The sequence below is a fragment of the Ornithodoros turicata genome, chromosome 10 (genome assembly GCF_037126465.1).
Source record: "Ornithodoros turicata isolate Travis chromosome 10, ASM3712646v1, whole genome shotgun sequence".
Lineage (NCBI taxonomy): Eukaryota > Metazoa > Arthropoda > Arachnida > Ixodida > Argasidae > Ornithodoros > Ornithodoros turicata.
The window spans coordinates 35671990-35688423 of NC_088210.1; the positions used below are offsets into that span (position 1 = coordinate 35671990).

Here is a 16434-nt window from a genome sequence, read left to right on the forward strand (position 1 = left end):
GTGCTAGAGGCATGGGAGGGGAGGAGTTAGCACAAACGTCGATGAGCGGCACCGAGATTTCGGCGCGTCGACTTCGGTAGGGCCCATCGGAGGCTATGGACCAAACTTTAATATTCACAAGCTTTCGTGCAGAACCCGCCAAGTGTGGTTTCTGCACGAAAGCTTGTGAATATTAAAGATTTATTCCAAAGAGTGCTTCATTCCCTGCACTTACTGTGTGCTCCGAACGAATGCCCTTTATTTTACAGCCTGAACCCTAATAAAATGTTGAAATGTTGTCAAATCGAATTTGAAGCGTTACTTTTATACCACGATGTTTTATATCAAGAACAAGGAAAAACATTGCATATATTCAGATTTTTTACTGCGTAGTTTGAATATTTTAGTGCATATATACTTGCACGCATACTACGGGAGTTAGTGCATATTTATCAGTTAGGGATGGTGTGCATTTCCTGTTTTCCATAGGGTACATGCTGTGTTCATCTGTACACCAACCTTCACCCACAAGTCTCTTACCATGAGGGCCCTAGAGGCAGGTAAAAAAATTTTGCTTATATTATTGTGTACTTTTGTGGACTCTTTATGAATTCTTTGTTTTTGACCATGGGGAAAACATGACCTGTATAGCCCTTTATACAGAAATGAACGAGACACAAAACACTAAAGAACCGTATGATACATAAATACATTTGATAAGGTTCCTCAGAGTTGCTCATGAACATCATACAACTACTTTTCAATACCACAAAAAGTCACGACAGGATCTATTGTGTATTGGCACGGTACACCGTTGCTGTGCATGTACTCTTGCACTATAAAAGACGCAAATAGATGAGCTAAGTTTGGTGCACCAACGTGATAAATAGTTATGCTTTCGTAGTTTAGCCTAGTGTAAAAAAGCTCCGATGAAAATGAAAGGAATTTACGGGTGCATTTAAGTAGGAAGTAAAAAGAAATGAAATTATGATCGTTCATAACAACAACATGTATGAGTGTTTTCTTTGTGTGAGGAGCTGACACGTTTTTGCTGTTCTCGGACATGGTAGAAGCTGGTCGAGTGGCAAGTACAGTTCCTTTATTCTCGGAGTGGATATTCCACATCATATTTCTGGAACTGGCTTGGCTGTACAAGATATTGAACGTTTCCAAGACTGATCATGGACCGCCTAAAATAGCGTGTGCAAATTACTGTAAACGTATTTTTATTCGCGAATCGCTCATTCAGTCATTCGCCAAGTTATTCGCGAGTATTTCATTTCATAAACGTCAAGCTTTCGCCATTTTTTAGAGGTGGCGAAATTCGCGAAAATTAATACAGCGCGAATAAAAATACGTTGACGGTACTCAACTCGTGAACGAGGTCACGGATCTTCGGCAGGACGTCGGTGTCAGTAAGACCACTTTGAGTGGACTTCTAGCTCGCATAGAAGAAAGGTACAAGGAGCTACAAGCGGGGAACGCAGAAATCGAGCCCTTCATAAAGGACGAGGATTTACCCGCGGAGTACGAAGCAGTATTCCGATATGAAGAGCAAACTGCTAATGCGACAGCAGAACTGTCTGATGAACAGCAGGCTGTCTGATTTTCAGCTTTCGGGGACGCCACTCTTATAAAACATCTCGCGAGGCTACGGGATTTACCAGCCGTGAAATCACCGAGAGACGGACTACGGTCTTTCTATGACCATCTACAAGCCAACGTGCGAGGTCTCAAGACGCTGGGAGTGTCAACAAGTAGTTACTAGTCGATGATGGTCAGCTATCCCTCCAGAGATGGTGGTTGAGTGCCACCGAATGCACAGGAGGACCCCCGAGTGACGACGGGACCGCAGAGCACAGGGGTAGGTCTACCAGGCCAGTTGCTCAAGATGCGTAGGGACTACAGATGAGTTGGTCCTCGACTTCATCAGAGCGGAAATAGATAACCTAGAAAGGCAAGCCTACACTGCAATACACTCACAAGTCTTCAGGGGCCCAACATACTAACGGGGCAAGAAACAAAATTATTCCTACCTAAGCGGTTCTCCAAGCATGCGTTGAAGGAACTCCAAAGTGCGTGTTCTGTGCATCAACCAGCCACAGCACACTGGACTGCAAAGCAGGACTATCGATCGTCAAAGGATATGCGCTGCTTTCGGTGTACGAAAAGAGGTCACCGGTCCAAGGTAAACATTGTGGAAATAGACGACACGCTTCCGTTGTCTGCGATCCCTCAAAGAGACCAAGTCTGACAAGTAGCAACGACACCGTGACCAACATAATGACCACCACCCAGCACAGGGACCAACGGGGACGTGCAGAGGTTCACGCTATGGGCGTCATCTGACACGGCGTGTACCCAACTTCGTGGCATCATCGATGGAGGTAGTCAGCTGACCTTCATCCGTGACCACATTGCGCAGAAGCTGAAACTGAAAGTTGTAGGTGAGAGCAAGTTGCGGTTGAACATTTTCGCCAGTGCGTCTACCGCTAACGAGACCCACTTAGGGAATGTGGTTGAACTTCACCTGTGGACCATGTCATACGCGCAACCACTATTTAGTTCATTTGCAAGGAGCTTGCGGAAATTGCAGCTAATCAAGAGTTCGTCGAAAGGCTTCGTCGTCAAGGACACCAGATAGCCGACGACTCCTTGTTCCCCAATGTTCAGTGTGAAGCAGGCATTGCACTGCTAATAGGCAGTGACGAAATATGGCAGCTCTTGACAGGAGAAGTGAAAGAGGCGTGCAGACGATGACAAGTTGGTAGCAGTTGGAACGGTGTTCGAGTGGGTGTTTCAAGGGCCTGTCACACATGGCTATGCTGAAACTTGAGCAACCACGACGATATGCGTCTTAAGAACTGGAGTTAGTGTGGATCCAGATGATGTGCTGGAGAAGTTCTGGACCTTATAGAAAGTATTGGAATCTCAGACGTAACGAGAAGCAACAACGAGCATGACACGGCGGTGCTTGAAGAATTTCAATGAAGCATTCGTTATGTGGACGCCCGGTACGAGGTGGCCCTACCGTGGAAACTTGGTACAGAAGAATTGGAAGACAACATCGAGGAAGCCAGCGGGCGACTGCGAGGACTTACGAGACGCGGTTACTCCAAAATGACTGCTTGACGAAGTATACTGAGGTTATAATGAGTTACCTCGAAAATAGGCACGCCAAGAAGGCCAACGAAGACACAGCAACGACTGGTTTGCATTACTACATGCCTCACAGAGCAGTAGTGCGTAGCGAATCCACGACAACGAAGATACGTGTTTGACGCCTCATCACACGCATCTGGAGCTACATTGCTGAATGACCACTTGGAGAAGGGGCCTAAGATTTGGTGCCTGTCCTGTTGCGTTTCAGACTACACAGAATACCAATCATAGTGGACATCCGAAAGGCATTTCTGCAAATCGGCATTTGAGAGGAGGACAGATGCTCTCCGTTTCTTGTAGTTTAGCCATGCATGATCCAACATGGGACGATCCACAGCCTGAAGTGGAGAATGACGCCTTTCGGGGACATCTGTGAGTCCTTTCCCGCTGACTGCAACTCTACAGCATCACCCGAGGTCAGTAGACGGATCGAGCAAAGATCTGGCCCTGGCACTAATAAATTATTTCTATGTCAACGATCTGCTTGTGGACGGAGCCAACGTTTTCGAAGGGAAACATAATCTCTTCGAACACTATGCAGATCTAACGCGCCATCCACATTATTCGAAGCGCCACCATGAACGCCACCCATAGGTCGTTCTCCTCGCCGCGCTTCTGTACCTGTCTCAATTTATGAAACAGTTCACTAGTGAACGGAAACCATGCTATACTAGCGTATTCTATGATGGGGCGTACTAACGTTGTGTAGGCTTCAATCTAAATAACTTGCGTGGCGTACCGAAGAGTTCTTTTGAGCCTTTGGCTTGCCCTAGCTGTTACCATTGAGAGGTGCTTGTTCCAACGCCACTCTTTTGTGAATAGTAACCCAAGATACTTATGCCCGTCAACTGTTGCAGCTCTGATGGTGTAGCGAAAGTCAATGATACCTTTTTTGCGAGTTATACGCATTACAAGGGCTTTGTTGGTGTTAATTTCCATCTGGCACCTTTCACAGCACTCGACAAAGTTATGGAGTCCACTATTGAGCTCTATTTGGTCGCGGATGGATACAACAACAACAACTTTATTTTGACTTTGGAGAGTGAGGAGGTTCATCGCCAGAGGCAATACTCTACCCCATTGCTGGTGGGAATGTGGGGAATAAATATGCGGGGAATGTGCGGATGGATACAGTTTCATTATAAAGTGTACAATCGTCAGCAAATACTTTAGCCGGTACATCAATGTAGCTGACTGCATCGTTGATGTACCACAAAAACAGTAGAGGGCTTATAGCACCGAACCTTGTGGTACCCCAGAATAAACAGAGCATACTGAGGATGTTTCACTATGTATGCGAAAGATGCCGTTATTAAAGGTGCTACGGGACAAGACATGGAGGTTGGAGTATTAATAAGGTCAGATAGAGATTACTGCAGTTTTATCTATGGCTCCGCTCCACAAAGCTATATTCGGTACCTATAGATGCGGTCCACCATGAAGCATTGCGGTGTTACCTGGACGCTTTTCGTACTTCACCCATAGACAGTCTATGTCATGGGAAAGGAACCACCTTTGAACCTATACGAAGAGATCGATGCAATGAAGATAGCAGACCTCAGAGATAACCACCCGTTGGTTGTGAACCCTAGATATAAATGTCAGAGGACACCTTCAGTTATTCCTTCTTTTGGTATCCGTGTGAATTGGTGTGTGCAACAGTTTGAGCACATTGCATCAATCCCTACAGCAGGCTTGCCCCCATGGGAATAGAGCCCTGTAGCAGTGGACCTTACTCGAGAACTCACTTGTGGACCAAGACAGAACAAACGGAACTTATTCCTCACCAAGTCACAAGTTACCAAATAAAGTACCAAGACTGATGAACTACTTTCCTGTTGGATTTTGCAGGGAAAGCTGTGTTCTGTGAAAAGCCAGTGGCTGAGGACTATGATACGATTGCTCAGTGTTACAGTCTGGCGAAGACAAAGAACGTGCCGCTCTTCTGCGCTTTCAACAGGTGACTCATCTACTTTTTCACTTATGTACCCATGATTCAATATTTCAACTGCTAAAACAAATTGGTGGCACATCCTAAGAAGAAACGATGATGTATACTGGAAGTAAGTTGAGGCCACATCTTGCAGTGTGCCTTGCGTTAAAAAATTAGGTTTTGTACTACAAGTACTGATACAGCACGTAAGCCACGTGCAAATTCGATGGATCTGAACAGTTTATGATTATTGTCTAATAACAAAATTGCAAATACATGTCATAATAGACCTTTCTCTTCAGTTGTTTCCTGCTTAGTGAACGGGGCTATGAGATTGTGGAATAGCTCACCAAAGCAGGCTTATTCTTGTAATCTGGAAAACTGTTTTAGGCTGATCTATGCGAAAATGTTAACAGACGTTTCGACCCTGGATTGTCAGACATCTGTCGGCGTGTTCGTGCTGGGGAAGTTGGTCAGGTGAACGTGGTGAAGACGTGCTCTCGTGACAGCCCAGTTCCCCCTGTTGAATATCTACGCACATCTGGTGAGATGAATTGTAAAGAAATACATTTGAACCAATGCCTTTTTGTGTATCACAGAGAAAGAGAGGCAGAGTTCGTTATTAGAGTTAAATATGGTTACAGGCAATTAAGGCAGTTGGAACGGTGTATATTTTCATGGCAATAGCCATCGACGTAAAAACATGTACGAATCCAAATGTGTCGAAATAATTAGATAGGCACCTTTCCTAGAGGTTGGGCATATATGCATAGCACCTCAATGACTGTCAATATCACGAGTACATTTCTATTGAAGGTCCAATGCACAATTGAATATTCTTACTTGTTCCTTTTCACCCATGCTAGGACAAAAATGTGCAGGTTTCAAACTTGCAAAATATACTTAGAAAAGCAGACTGGCACTACAACTATAAAAAAGACGTTTCGACACCAGTTCTGGTTCCATCATCAGAATGAAGTCGCAAGGGGTAGATAGATGGTATAGATATCTGGTATGGCTTGAGGGGTAGATAGATGGTATTAAAACTAGGGGTCGAGAAATTAGCCAGCGGACCACTGATTGTTAATGCTGATTTATAGTGGAAAACTTGGCCTGAATCACAGGGTTTCTTGTGCACCGATATAGGTAAATTGCCCTCTGGGTCTTTGTGAACCACGACATCTTTGAAGGAAATCCTTCCTAGCGATTCTTCTTCGGAGGTGAATTGAATACTAGGGTGAGCGATGATCAGGATGTCCGAAGAGGTGTCGACGTATAGTATCGTCCACGTATCGTCGATGAAACCGTTGGTCCTGCCTCCGGTAGAGCCCTGTCTTTTATATTCCATTCTATATACCATGACTAAGTTCACTATCGTCGACGATATCTGCAGTAAGTCTACAGTTGTCAACAGTAAGATTAGTGTGGCCTTGTAGATGACCGTCATTCTCGAGTCTTTCTCGGACAACCGCCAAGTCAATGGGTAATTCGTAGACGAAAAATAATTACGTCGTACTCTACCGTTAAAGTGTAAGTGTTAAAATCGAATAACTAACAAACAAATATTAGAGATGTTCCCAGAGGCTAAATAACCACTACTCATCCTATTAGAATATTACTAAAATTCTATTAAAAACGGTTAGGAGCATCTAAGGCTTATTCGAAGCAGAACTTCCGTGCAAGAGGAACTATACTCTATACAGTATAGTTTAACAACAGCCTCTTGCACGGAAGTTTGGGTGACCAGTTGTAGCGTATCGCTACAGAAGAACAAAAACTGAATGTGTCTTCGGACGCACCACAAACTAAGGACTCTTGTGGCAGGTGGCATTTTCCATGACTGTGCTGTCCACGACTTGGATTTGATTTGTTGGGTGATTGGCGAGTACCCGAACAAGGTGTCTTCGTTTGCTACCCTCCTCAATCCCAATCTCAAAGAACTAGATGACTTCGACACTGTACAGATCGCCCTGCACTTCCCCAGTGGCATCATTGGAGCCATAGACCTCAGCAGAAATTCTTCCTATGGCTATGACCAGAGGCTCGAGGTATGGTATCATGTGTGCCTACGTATAAGCAGTTACTAGTTATAGGCAGCAACTCCCGCGGTTACCCGCAGAGACCCGTGCGGTTTTGCGATTCGCGGGTAGAAATTCGATATCGCTGCGAGTTGCGATGCGCAATGCGTCCGCGGGTATTGCGGGTAAATCAGCATCCTCTAACCTCACCTTCTGCTACTTATTCATTAATTTTGGCATTTTCCCTATGTTTCACCGAGAAACATTCCCGAATCTGTAAACTATTACACAAAACCCATGGTGATTTTACCTTTCACCGGAGCAGCTTTCACTTGTGGAAATGCCTAACTCTTTTCTGACTTGTTTCACGGTTTTACAGTTTGCTAGTAGAAATTGTGCAAACGTCTCGAGCATTATGACGCCATATAGGCGTCAGTCGCAAAAAAAAAGAAAAATCTGCCTGGCTCTCGGGAGACCTCCATTCATCCGCCATCTTGGACGTCTGGAGCACTACCTGGAGTTGATTAGGATCGCGAAATGTGCGGGAGCAATAATGGATATGATTCCATAACATGCGATCCACGCCTCGCACCCCGCTTCTGACGCCAATGGAAGGTACAAGGGGATTTCTTTGAGGGTGATAATAGCCAAAGTTAAACAAAGTAAATACTTGCTTTATAGGCGCCTATAGTCTTGGAACTGTTTGATTGCACTACGTATACAACAGATCAGAATATGAAGCAATTTTGTTTATGCTCTCTCTTGTGCTGGCCTTACGTGCGCAGTCTCAGAAAGGTTTAAATATATTGGATTTTGAAAGAAACATCAATTCCATTCGCAATTTGAATAAAGAATTATATGTTCGGTTCGAAGCAGATACACAGTTATTCGCTTCGGTATTGGAAAACTTGGAATACCCACACAGTCCTCAACAAACCACTGCAGGACGCGCGGAAAACCTCTCGTGCAGACAATGGCCGTCATGCTAATATCATTCAAGCTGGGGCAAATATTCTTTTTTACTAATTTGTTTAGTGCGTGAGAAAGTTTGTGTGTTACACGTTCCTCATGCAACAATGAGACGTAATGTAAACAGCGCGGAACAACAAATGATACTTTTATCGTTAGCTTCGCCAAAAACGCTCAACAAAGGATGTGTTGAGCAAAAGATTGTTGTTGGTGGACGAGATGAGATACAAAACACACGAATCAAAGGTTGCTCATTAAGGCACAATCAAGTTTTTGTACATGCCTCCAAGGGCTCGTTGCTTGCATAGATATCATAATTTCCCATCTTTGTTTTCAATCATTACCTGCACCATTGCTTGCCCAAGTTGATAAAAAAGGAGAGTTCTATCATATTAACATTTCGTGTACTTAATATAATGTGCAGGTATTTGGAAGCCAAGGCCTCCTCAGCTGTGGCAACATGAAGCCAACAGCAGTGGTTCATGAGTCAGACACTGGGGCCCACGCGCAACCTATGTGGTATTCTTTTGCATCTCGATACGAACGTGCATATAAGGAGGAACTGGACTATTTCCTGGACGTCCTCTCAAGTAGGTGTCCTTGTTTCGAATCGAAACCAAGAATTCGTGACGGGGCCGTACGTTCATCATCAGACGTTGGCCAGCTGAGAGGTCTATACGCCCCTTATAGAGGGGCTTTATATACGATCGAGTAGTCTACCGAGTCAGCTGCTTGGAAAACATGGTTCTTCCCCCCTGAGGAATACGCTGTTGTTCTATATCATATCTTACTCGGAGCCAGACGAGCTGTCAATGCTGCAGACAGAAACTCAAGGAGGAGCTGAGCACTGCAAGTGCCTCGGCTAGGGTTGCCACCTTTCCGCCGGCAAATGTCTTTTTCAACCAAACGTTCCATTAGTTATTTCAGTCTACAAATAATTAGGCGTCAGGCGGAAAAGCAGTAGGAGTCGATAGTAGCCTGGACACTCCAAAAAACGAGGCAAGCAGGAAAGCCTCTGACTGGCCGGCTGGAATGCATAACGTCGCATTTTTATTGGTCCAGTCTATGGGTTCAATGAGGAGTTGTTACTGTTGGGCCCTGCCACGCCTCCCGCATTTTCTTTTTCGGCTTGAAAGCTGAGCGCCGGGTACGGACGGTTATAGATGAGAAGTTGTCTACAGTGTCTTCATGTGGCTCGATGCAGCTTCGGTTGCTCACTTTAGCTATCGCCCAAATTTGACGACGATGACGCGAACGAAAAACTCAAGTCGTAAGTTCTACCCCGTCTTCGCCAATTTCCGAACATTTTATGTCCAGATGACACCTTCACCCAGACACTGAACGCAAGCCTTAAATTACCGAACTGTTTGGGTGAAATCCGGACAGGTGGCAACCCTAACCTCGGCGCCACAGAACCCTGCACAGCAGCTCGAACAGCCGTCACTCACGGTGAAAGCCTCTTCACAAGTGCAGAAAGCATTGCTCTTTCTCAAGATCCAGGTGGAGGGTCGCGAAGAGACTGTGCATACATCGGTGACTCTGCGGTCTGACATCGCACGAAGACATGATTCCTCCAGCGTCGGCTTTAGCAAGGACAACTCCGACGTTTCAACGCGAGCCGTGCATATTCTGCGTATCGGCAGATCATTGGATTGATGGCTGCACTCACAAGATGCCCGCTGCAGACAAGCGTAAAAGGTTGCAGGAACAGAACAGATGTGTTTTGTGCAAAAAGATTTCACAATGCAAGGGAGTGCCGTACTACGTATACACCGTTTTCCCGTGGACGCCGCCATATTGAAAGCGCAGCGCGGTCTAGCCGGAGGAGCACGTTGAAAATTGTTTAATTCCTTGTGAGTGTCATCCGTACTTTCGGTGTCGTTTATGTCTACGGCGTCGAGCTCTCATAGGTGAGTGAATGAACCTCCTTTCATTAAAAAAAAAGGACACGCAGAATACAGTGATGCGCTTGCACATTGTAGGTGACTTTGATGTGTCCATCCAAACGTACAGATAGGCATCAAAGCGCTAGATGCGGCCTTCCCAGCAACAATGCGATGCTGCGTTTGGATGGAGGGTATGTATAGGGTTCTCTAGTGCTCAGCTCATCATTGAGTAAGATGATGAACAGCGTATTCCTCGGGGGGCACTCCCATATATTTTCCAAACAGCTGACCCGATCGTATAGACCTCTCAGCTAGCTGATGACGAGCTTACGGTTGGTGTGCTTAGACTTGGTCATGCATATGTCGGGCCTGCCGAATGCACTCGACTGCCCCTTTTGCTGCTATTTTCGGAAGCTCTCTTCATTGCTAAGGATCGTCGCTGAGAAGTGATCCCAAAATGGCTTTCACTCACTTAAATCTCCCGAGAAGGACGTAATCTCCAACTTCGGTAGCGTAACCCTTGAGGATCAGCATGCGACGCAGTTACAGTTGGCGTTCCAGCAGGAACGGGATTGCTTCTCAACTCACGTCGGATACGTGTCGTGACTTGGCAGATCTTCTCTTCGTATGGGAGTTGTACATTTAATTCCTCTTCCAAGTGTGAAGCATCCACTTGCTCAAGAATCTTCTGCTGTACATCGCAGAGCACCACCTCCTTCTGGATGATAAATTCAAGCCGTTCTTCAAGTTCTTGAATGGATGCGTCGCCGCCTATAATCAACTCCTGTGCTCTGTTGATAGTCCGAGTAATGGTAGCCCGTAAGTGGGTTCTTGTGGACGTCGTCTATTCTGGGATAATTCCGAGAATAGACGACGTCTTCAGCACAGCGTCCTCCGCAAAATGGAGACGGTACTTCCATCCAAAGTTCGGAATCTGCAGCTTCGGCGAGGAAACTGAGCGGCTGGTCGTTTCTCCGTGCGAGCGCTGTGGACGGTGCAACAGGTGATGCGGGCTGTACTGCCATTCGAAGGACGCGTCGCGCTCGAGTGATGACTGCTTCGAGCCTCTGCTCACATGCAAGGATGCCTTGTACTTCACCGTTATAGTGGTCTTCGCTGGTCAGCGCCAGGATCTGACTGTCCAAGTTTTGCCTTCCTCGCCACTAAGTACTGACGTCGACTTCAACGTCATCGAGGGAAACCTACCCGGTAGGGGGTTCGCGTAGTGGATTGATGGTGCGACTGACTGCTGCGCAGGTCCCGGCTCGAAAGACACATTTCGAAGACAAAACGCGTCCACACCCACGGCCCCCAAACCAGTAGGTGGACGCGGTACTATAATGGATCCACTGAGGCAACATGATGGATGCTTGTGAGCGGGGCATTCCTAGGAGTAGGGCCTCTGTAGCCCCAAAGTCTCTGGAGGCGTGGGGCCTGGCCCAGGAGTATAAATCCGGAATATTATTTCCCCACCGTCGCCCTAGGAGCTACCCTGCATCGGGGCAATGAAACTTGGAGGATATGAGCAGAGGACAGTGTGTGTGTGGGAGGTGATTCAGAAGCGGCCGCAGATGGCAAGAAAGGCGGCGGCACTCGACGCTATTTCAAACAGCCATTTCTCAGTATGGAAGGCTCAAAACTACAGGATGGCGCCCCGGGAAAAGAGGACGCCTTGTCTCGCCAGCGACTGGGCAAGGTAGTTAAGGCGGGAGCGATCGTAGAAGGGGCAGTGCAGGAGAACATGCAATGGGCGCACGCAGGAGAGTGGATAACACCCGCACGGTGTAAACAAAAGTTCAGAGGAAGGGCAAGGCGGCGCATTCGAGCCAGCAAGACCTCAACGTGGCGGGAGATGCAGCGGTCAGCCTGTCAAGCGTGGGAAACATGGGCGTACCGGGCGGGCAGCGAGCGGAGAGCAGTCAGATCCAGGAACCTTCTATACCTGGCTCGCGTGATAGAGTCCAGGGGCGGAACAGTGTCAACGAGAGTGCCAGAGAGGGAGATTTTAGCCATGCTGTCTGCCAACTCGTTGGGAGAGAGGCCACGGTGTTCAGGGATCAATGTCAGTACTACTTTAGTGATGTGGCTAGGGCTCAGGGCCTACAGGAGCTGGAGCCACTCGCAGGAGGGGCTCGCTAGGTCGGTGATGACCGATAGGGAGTCAGACAAGAGCAGAATCTTGGAGTATGCACGGGCCACCAGTCTGAGGGCCTGTATCATGGCGAGTAGTTCGCTCTCGAACACTTGAGTGTAGTCTTGGAGGACGATGGGGCAATGACAGTCCGCTGGGGGAAGGCGACGCCGGCACCCGCCAGCTGAGCCGAGAGAGAAGCATTGGTTGCGACGACAACGTGAGACGGGAACTTGTTGACGTGCGCATTGAGGTGGGCTTCAAGCATGGGAGACGGAGCGCGCAGGCAAGGCCGGGCTGGAGGGCGTCGGCAACTCGTAGTGTCATGGACGTGACCGAACTGGTATGCACAGGAATGGCAGTCAGAGAGGTATTCAGCGAGGCCAGAAGAGATTCGACAAGGACGAGCTGCTGGGTGTTGGGTTTTCGCCATTGCTGGGTGATCCACCGGGTCTGATCCCTGAGAGACTGGTTGTGTCTGGTGGCTAAAGGGTTCGGAACCGAGTCTTCAGAGGGGGAATGCGGGCTTCGGCATAAAGCGCCTGGTTTGCCGTATACCTGGGAGGCCCATGCAAAGGCGGAGGGCTCTTCTTTCTACGACGAAGAGCCTGCTCAGACGATAGTCAGGGAGGTGCGAGAAAACGACACAGCCAAACTCAAGAATTGGCCGCACGTAGCACTTGTGCAGGAACAGCAGGGCGCTCCTGCGCATACCAAAGCGGGCGCAGCGGAAGATGCTGCCAATTGCGTTTGAAGCCTTCTGACTTGGACAGGATGGCCCCAGTGAAGCATGTCATCATATCTGACACCTAAGTACCGCAGCAGGTTGGTCTGGCGGATGGTCTGCCCGGCAACCTTCAGGACGACGGTCAAGGCTCCTCCAGGCCAGTTGGTATGGGGGAACAGCAGGACAGCAGATTTCTGGACGTTCAACGTGAGGTGGACGGAGCGCATCTAGGACGACAGCACAAGGAGATAATCTTGCAGTCTCTCACACAGCGTATGCAGCGAGAGAGAGAGAGGAGGAGGAGAAGAAGGGAATATCATCCGCATAGGTCATAGTGAGGATGTCCAGTTCGAGAGGTAGGGAACTCATCAAAATGTTAAACAACAGGGGCGAAAGGACGGACCCCTGAGGAACGCCCCTCTGCTGCGCGTACGAAGAGGAGGCGAAGCGGCCATTCAAGCAAAAAAAAAAAAAAAAAAAAGGATCGTCCAGCGAGGAAGCTGCTAACCCATGAAACGATGTACGGGGGGCATTGAGTGTAACCATACGATGTAGAAGGACGCTGTGTTCCACGCTGACGTAGGCCTTTGCAACATCCAGGGGAACCAGGGCAGACACCTTCCCGCTCTCGCGCGGAAGGCAAATCTGACTTTCCAGGTTGGCGTGCGCCATCCAGATTGAACAACGGGAAAGAAAGCTGATCTGGCTATCATTAAGCGCGGAAGTGGCTTCCAAAAAAGTAGAGAGACGGCGCTGCAGAATCAGCTCAATAGTTTTGCAGAGGACGAATGTCAGGGCAATCGGGCGAATGTTATCCATGGTCAGACCCCTCGAGGAGGTCTTCTTGACTATAACCACCTTAGCCACCTTCCGGTCATCCGGTAGCCACGAGTGTTCGATGGAGACGTTCACAACGTTCAGAAGCTCATCTGGATGGGCATCCCACAGGGACTTCACCATCCTGTCTGAGACACCGTCCGGATCAGGAGCCGAGCTTGGGAGAGCGCGCACTAGTCAGGCAACTTCCTCTGCAGAAAGAGCGACGAAGCCGGACGCAGGAAGGAGAGCGCTAGAAGTGGAGAGCAAGGCTGGCGATATCCTTCCTTTATTCACGTGCCCACTCGTCTTCCTCCTTTCATTTTGTGGCATATCATACAGGGACCTTTTGTTAATGGGATCCCCCTTTTTTTAACTGACAGTTCTCCACTGCAGTACCTCCCACACACACTGTCCTCTGCGTTTCATTGCCCCGATGCAGGGTAGCTCCTAGGGCGACGGTAGGGAAATTATATTCCGGATTTATACTCCTGGGCCAGGCCACACGCCTTCACAGAGGCCTAGGAATGCCCCGCTCACAAGCATCCATCATGTTGCCTCAGTGGATCAATTATAGTAGCGCGTCTATCTACTGGACTGGGGGCCGTGAGTGTGGCCGAGTTTTGTCTTCGAAATGTGTCTGTGTGGTATAGCATGCGGCTTTTCTCCCGATTCTGACAAACGTGCAAGAAAACTGGCAATTTTTTATTTGCAAGTGCTGCTTTTTACATTGACCTACATGATTAAACTTTTTCATGATGTATCTCTGCTACAGCATGCTGCAATTTTCCGTTGCCTTGTGGTTCTGGAGTATACTTGCTAACATACGCGTTGAATTTGCGTGAAGGCCCAGTGTATTAACGAACAAACATAATGTTTCATAATCATCGGAAAGAAACTTTATGCTAGTGTCAATAAAATTTTTAATTTCTCTACCCCTCATACTTTAGAAGGAGATAATGTTGAGAAAACAGCATTGCATAAGCTTTATAGATGTGCAATAAAATGCCATATTAATGCAATTGATGTATCAAAGCAAAACGAAATTGAAATTACATGAAACGAAAACAAGGGCTGTATAAAATGTGAAAGGCTGACAAAATGAACCGTGATGCATCTTCGACCTTGGTTCTGTTCAACCTGTGAGTGATTAAATCAATTACTTTTTCAGATAACGAGATCGAAACTCTTGTGACCAAGAACCAAACCTTGGCCATTACCAAAATTGCATCTGCCTGCGAGGAATCTGCACGCAAAGGAAAAGTGATTAATCTCGAATGGGATAATGCAGAACTGTAGGACCCTCTAATGTGTTTCGGTTACATCAAAATCATGTGTACTGACGTGTGTTGTTTGGTATGAGAGAGATATTGATTGAAATATATGTTGGTGATGGTAGGTAGAGATCTCTTCACTTACCACTTGCACGCTGTTTCTTCAGTCCCGTGTAAACTGCAAGTGATTAGCGACAGTATACTAAAGCAACTAACATATCATCGATCGAAAACAGTGCTCATATTCAGTACTTAATTATCGTCGACCGTACATTCTCCTGAATGTTGTGTCAATGTGTTTGTCATGCGTGGCGATTTCATTTTGCGAGTTTTTGTAGGCTATGTATTCAGGTACGACATATTTATGCAAATAGTAGCGATTACTGTCCCATGTCCCCTGTACTGTCCTCGTTTTGTCCGCGTATTGTAGATTGCAATGGTCACCTCTCTAGATGGGGACGACCAGCGGGTAAGATCCGAAATGAAAATGGGATAAAAGACGAACAAGGTCATTTTCGTACAGCAGCTGCTTCTTCTTCTACGAAGGAGATGATGGCCGTGAGCCACTAAGGGAGAATGGCCAGGACAAAAGGGACTAACTATGTCTGTGTAGTAGTGGTGGGGAGTAAGGCCAGGTCAGACACACGTATATATGACGCATGACGACTAATGCACGAACAAGTGGGTACAGAGGCGGAGAGTTTTCATTTTCCCGGAGGGGGCAATCGCGCACAGTGAAGTAAGTACTCTGGCGGGGGGGATATGTTTATTAAGGAAAAAAAGAAAGGAAAGGTAAGCCAGATGGATGTCGGCTGGTTATTTTAAAAAAAAGTGAAAGGGGGAAGTCAAAAGAGGCAAAGAAAATAAGAAAAACAAATAGAAGAAAAATGAAGAACACAAGACCTGAAACGGGTACGTCGGAGCGACGTAACTGCATTTATCCGACGTCAGGTTACTTCGGGTATTCAAGTTGGGGGCGCCATCTTGAAGGAGTTTTCGTGTACGATTTCGGTTTCAGAATGGCATTCGCTGCGCAGCTATGACCGAAGGCAATTTCCGTTATTTCGCTTTAACTATTCAGTTCCGAATGCTATTTCTAAAACTATTCAATGCTAATTCCACTATTTCAACCTGGGTTCAGAGAGTTGACGATTTCGTTAATGCATGTGTGTATGTAGGCGGTACAGGTTCGACCTTGATACGGATACTTCTGTGTGTTACAGCTCGCATGTACTAAGAAAAGAAGAGTGCGCCATACTTTTGAAGACAGCAATTTTGGTTATAAGGAGACATGCGGCACAAGGAAAGACGCGTCTCTAGAGATGCACAATGAACAAAATAAAGCAAAAAAAAAAAAGATGTTCCTTCACGAATTTTTTGCGGACGATTTATCGAACGGATCTTTTGTTCTGAAAGCGGCTTTGGTATCAGGCGGCCGAAGAGATCAGATGTTCTCGTTGGAACAACTTCGTAGCTTTTATAATTAAAAAGTTAGAAAATTAATTACCGCTAATTAATTAACAAAGGGCGATGAAAAAA

At 47.0% G+C, this 16434-nt stretch overlaps 1 protein-coding gene across 4 annotated transcripts in view; it reads left to right on the forward strand.

Annotated features, from left to right (window-relative positions):
• Window positions 1-15019, forward strand: part of LOC135370067 (uncharacterized oxidoreductase YrbE-like) — a 26396-nt gene extending 11377 nt beyond the window's left edge. For all 4 annotated transcript variants that reach the window (XM_064603763.1, XM_064603762.1, XM_064603761.1 and 1 more), the window contains 6 exons: window positions 469-539; window positions 4993-5101; window positions 5491-5618; window positions 6899-7122; window positions 8486-8651; window positions 14793-15019. In XM_064603763.1, coding sequence (XP_064459833.1) covers window positions 469-539; window positions 4993-5101; window positions 5491-5618; window positions 6899-7122; window positions 8486-8651; window positions 14793-14920 — 826 coding nt within the window. In that variant the 3' untranslated portion in view covers window positions 14921-15019. The remainder of the gene's footprint in view (window positions 1-468; window positions 540-4992; window positions 5102-5490; window positions 5619-6898; window positions 7123-8485; window positions 8652-14792) is intronic.
• The last annotated feature ends 1415 nt before the right edge of the window (window positions 15020-16434 follow it).